Source organism: Sphaeroforma arctica (assembly GCF_001186125.1).
Source record: "Sphaeroforma arctica JP610 unplaced genomic scaffold supercont1.393, whole genome shotgun sequence".
Taxonomy (NCBI): Eukaryota; class Ichthyosporea; order Ichthyophonida; genus Sphaeroforma; species Sphaeroforma arctica.
This window is the reverse complement of record NW_014040165.1, coordinates 5857-8631: the sequence shown is the minus strand read 5'-3', so window position 1 is coordinate 8631 and position 2775 is coordinate 5857. Positions and strand designations below refer to the sequence as shown.

Sequence of the window (2775 nt, the reverse complement as noted above, 5' to 3'; positions counted from 1 at the left end):
GTACGTTTTACGTACTATTAAGAGTACGTTTATATTACAAGATTCTAATGTGGAGGCTCGGCTTTTACATATTCAATTTCTTTCTCAATCTTTTTCAAATAAAGTTTCAAAGTACATTTAGAGAGCCGTCTTGGGTCCCCGCTACTTCGGACCCTGGGGCTCCGGCGCCTCCTCCCTAGTTTCGCTGACAGCCCTCGCCAGCTCGCCAACCTGCTCCATCGATGGGTGGGACTTCCTGGAAACACCCAACTCAGCAACCGGCGCCCTGGCCTGGTATGAAGCCAGCGCTTCTGCATAGCGACTATGTGGTCCGCTGTAGTAGCTACTGGTTCATCCGGGTTGTCGTCCTGTCCTTCAACTTCAGAAATCAGGACTTTCGACATTGCCCGTCCGCACACAAAGACGATCATCTGACCCTCGCTACCGCTGTTGCATCTTCACCTTTGCCGAAACGCGTCCTTTGGGGTTTTAAGGGACATGCCCTGGGCGCGTGCGGATTGCGTACCTGACTCGGCGTACCCTTCTTCGTAGGCGCTTCGTGTACAGCTTCGTGTACGAATATCTTACGACGCTGTTGTTTGCGGTCCTTGGTATGCAGTCGGTCATACAAGTTCTCCAGCGCTTCCTTCCCATGCGGATTTCCCTTCGCACGTACCTCCTGGTGTGCGAAATCTCGTAAGGATCCGGTCTCACTTGTAAGATTCTGATTGTCTGAGTCTAGAGACTCGTACCATAGTCCATGGTGCTTACGCTTAGACTCTGGGATACATGCTGGAGTCTCGTCTGCGCCATCTGATGGACGACAGCGATTGTGCTAAGTATTAGGCTCTACTGGAAACATGTTGGCTGCTACGCAGACAAGCGGGCTAATTGTTGGTCGAATTGGTTGAACATTGATCGCTGTGTAACTAAGAACTCTTTCATTTCACCCCGTCCGAGTGTGGGGGCTGCGCCGGTATTACGTGTGTGAGGTAACGTACTACCGTTACGGCCGCGAGGTATTATGCTTCCGTTCAATACCTTGCCTTGGTTGGTATTACGGCGTGTACGTTTGCGAATAGGTGGGCGACGAGGTACCTCGATACGTGTTGAGACGTCAGCTTCGTTGGTAGATGGCTGCCGTAGTGGTTAGTCGCTATCGGTACCTGCTGCTCTACTGAGCGTCGGTCGTGGCGTTTGCTCCATCGGAGGACGTAGGCGGGGATCCCCCGAAGGCGGACCCAGGGACGAGCTAGTACCCCCTACATTGTTACCAAGTATACTAACTTGCTCCCGGATCGCATGTCCGTCAGAGGTTACCATACGTTCATGGTCTGGAGTAGCATATACTACTTCGTGCCCGGAGGTTGCTGAACGTGCGGAAGCTGGTGCTGCACTTCCCTCCTGGTGTTCTTTGGTTGTGACATAGGCACGGTAGGTTCTATGACAAATGTCTGAGTTGACTGCATGCATTCCAGCATTGTCCTTGTCATTAGGGTTGATTACTGAGTTGGAGCGTCGATGCTTGGTGCCCGTCGGTCGATATCGTCTTCGACAATACGTTCCGGACTGAGGACTTGTATGCGTCGGCTATGGTGAGCGCTGGGCATTGTCGAGGAGGTTGAGGTATCACTTGGATTGTCGTAGAAATGTATGGGTTGTAAGATGAAAGCGCACGTCGTATTTATAGTAATACAGACACGGGTCCGTTAATTAAATACCTAGTAGTTGCTTCAAGCTCTACCCCCGTACACCCGAATATCCAACGAGTGATACCCTTGACCAGGGCTCAGTCATTTCGACTCGCACCTTGGCGTGATGTACTCATATCGTCGCCGCATGTGCTCGCTCTTACCAGTTCATGATCGACTTGAATATTCTTCTATGATATTCCTCTTGTTCAGGAGTACTGCGCACGTCTAAGATCTTACCCGTTAATTAGCCTCCGAGTACTCCACTCCTGTACGGTGGAGTTGCGGAGCTTGTGACCGAGTTCCAAGTCTCAATTGTGGTCTTGTCGTGGCACCGGAACGACCCGGTAGTCAACATGTTAGCTGCTCATCTTCTATCTCTGCCTGACATCCCTCTGCTGTGTCCTCAGAACACCCTACTCGTGCTGGTCAATTACACACCCGATGCTCGTTGTACAACACATGTCTTACGTGCAACACGTTGGGCATTCGTCGTTTCCATTACTCAGAGATCACACAACGATCATCGCCAATTACTGTGTGTTACTAATACTATCATTGATGAACAATACACTAAATCGTGACCGAAAACCTAAATGCGTGTATGCATCGGTACTACACTCGTATATCCTGTTGCCCAACGCATCTATATTTCACGTACAATTCCCCATGTTGCTGTCTCCGTACTACATGCCACTGAGGCCTCAGTAATCGCCGTTGAGCAATATTCTAGACAACTGTGGTAGATGACCAAAACCTTGCTATGCCAAGCCTTTAAAACTTGACATACAGGTTTGGCCCCTCCGATGCGGTTTGTGGTGGGTTTAATGGCAATCTTTTTGTGTTGTACCTGACATCTATTTCTAAATACTAATCGATAAATACATATCGTACCACTATACTGCTACCCCATATACTGTATGTATTATTACGCCCATATTGTTTTATGATCGCTTATAATCATTGCATCATCTGCGGTAACTAAACATACCTCTAATATCCATCACCTCAATATAGTGCTCATATGCCTTTGATGTTCCTTTGTGCTTCTGCCATATATATATATATATATATATGTCCATGTCTTTGCTCTTGTTCTAACCTG

General features: G+C 48.6%; 1 protein-coding gene across 1 annotated transcript; it reads right to left on the bottom strand.

The window, feature by feature from the left end:
• Nucleotides 1–406: 406 nt before the first annotated feature.
• On the bottom strand, nucleotides 407–1302 carry SARC_05855 (hypothetical protein; the record flags this gene model as incomplete). The annotated part of the gene is made up of 2 exons (XM_014300262.1): nucleotides 407–792; nucleotides 1146–1302. The coding sequence occupies 2 exons, from the start codon at nucleotides 1300–1302 to the stop codon at nucleotides 407–409; spliced, it is 543 nt and encodes a 180-aa protein (XP_014155737.1).
• Between the last annotated feature and the right edge of the window lie 1473 nt (nucleotides 1303–2775).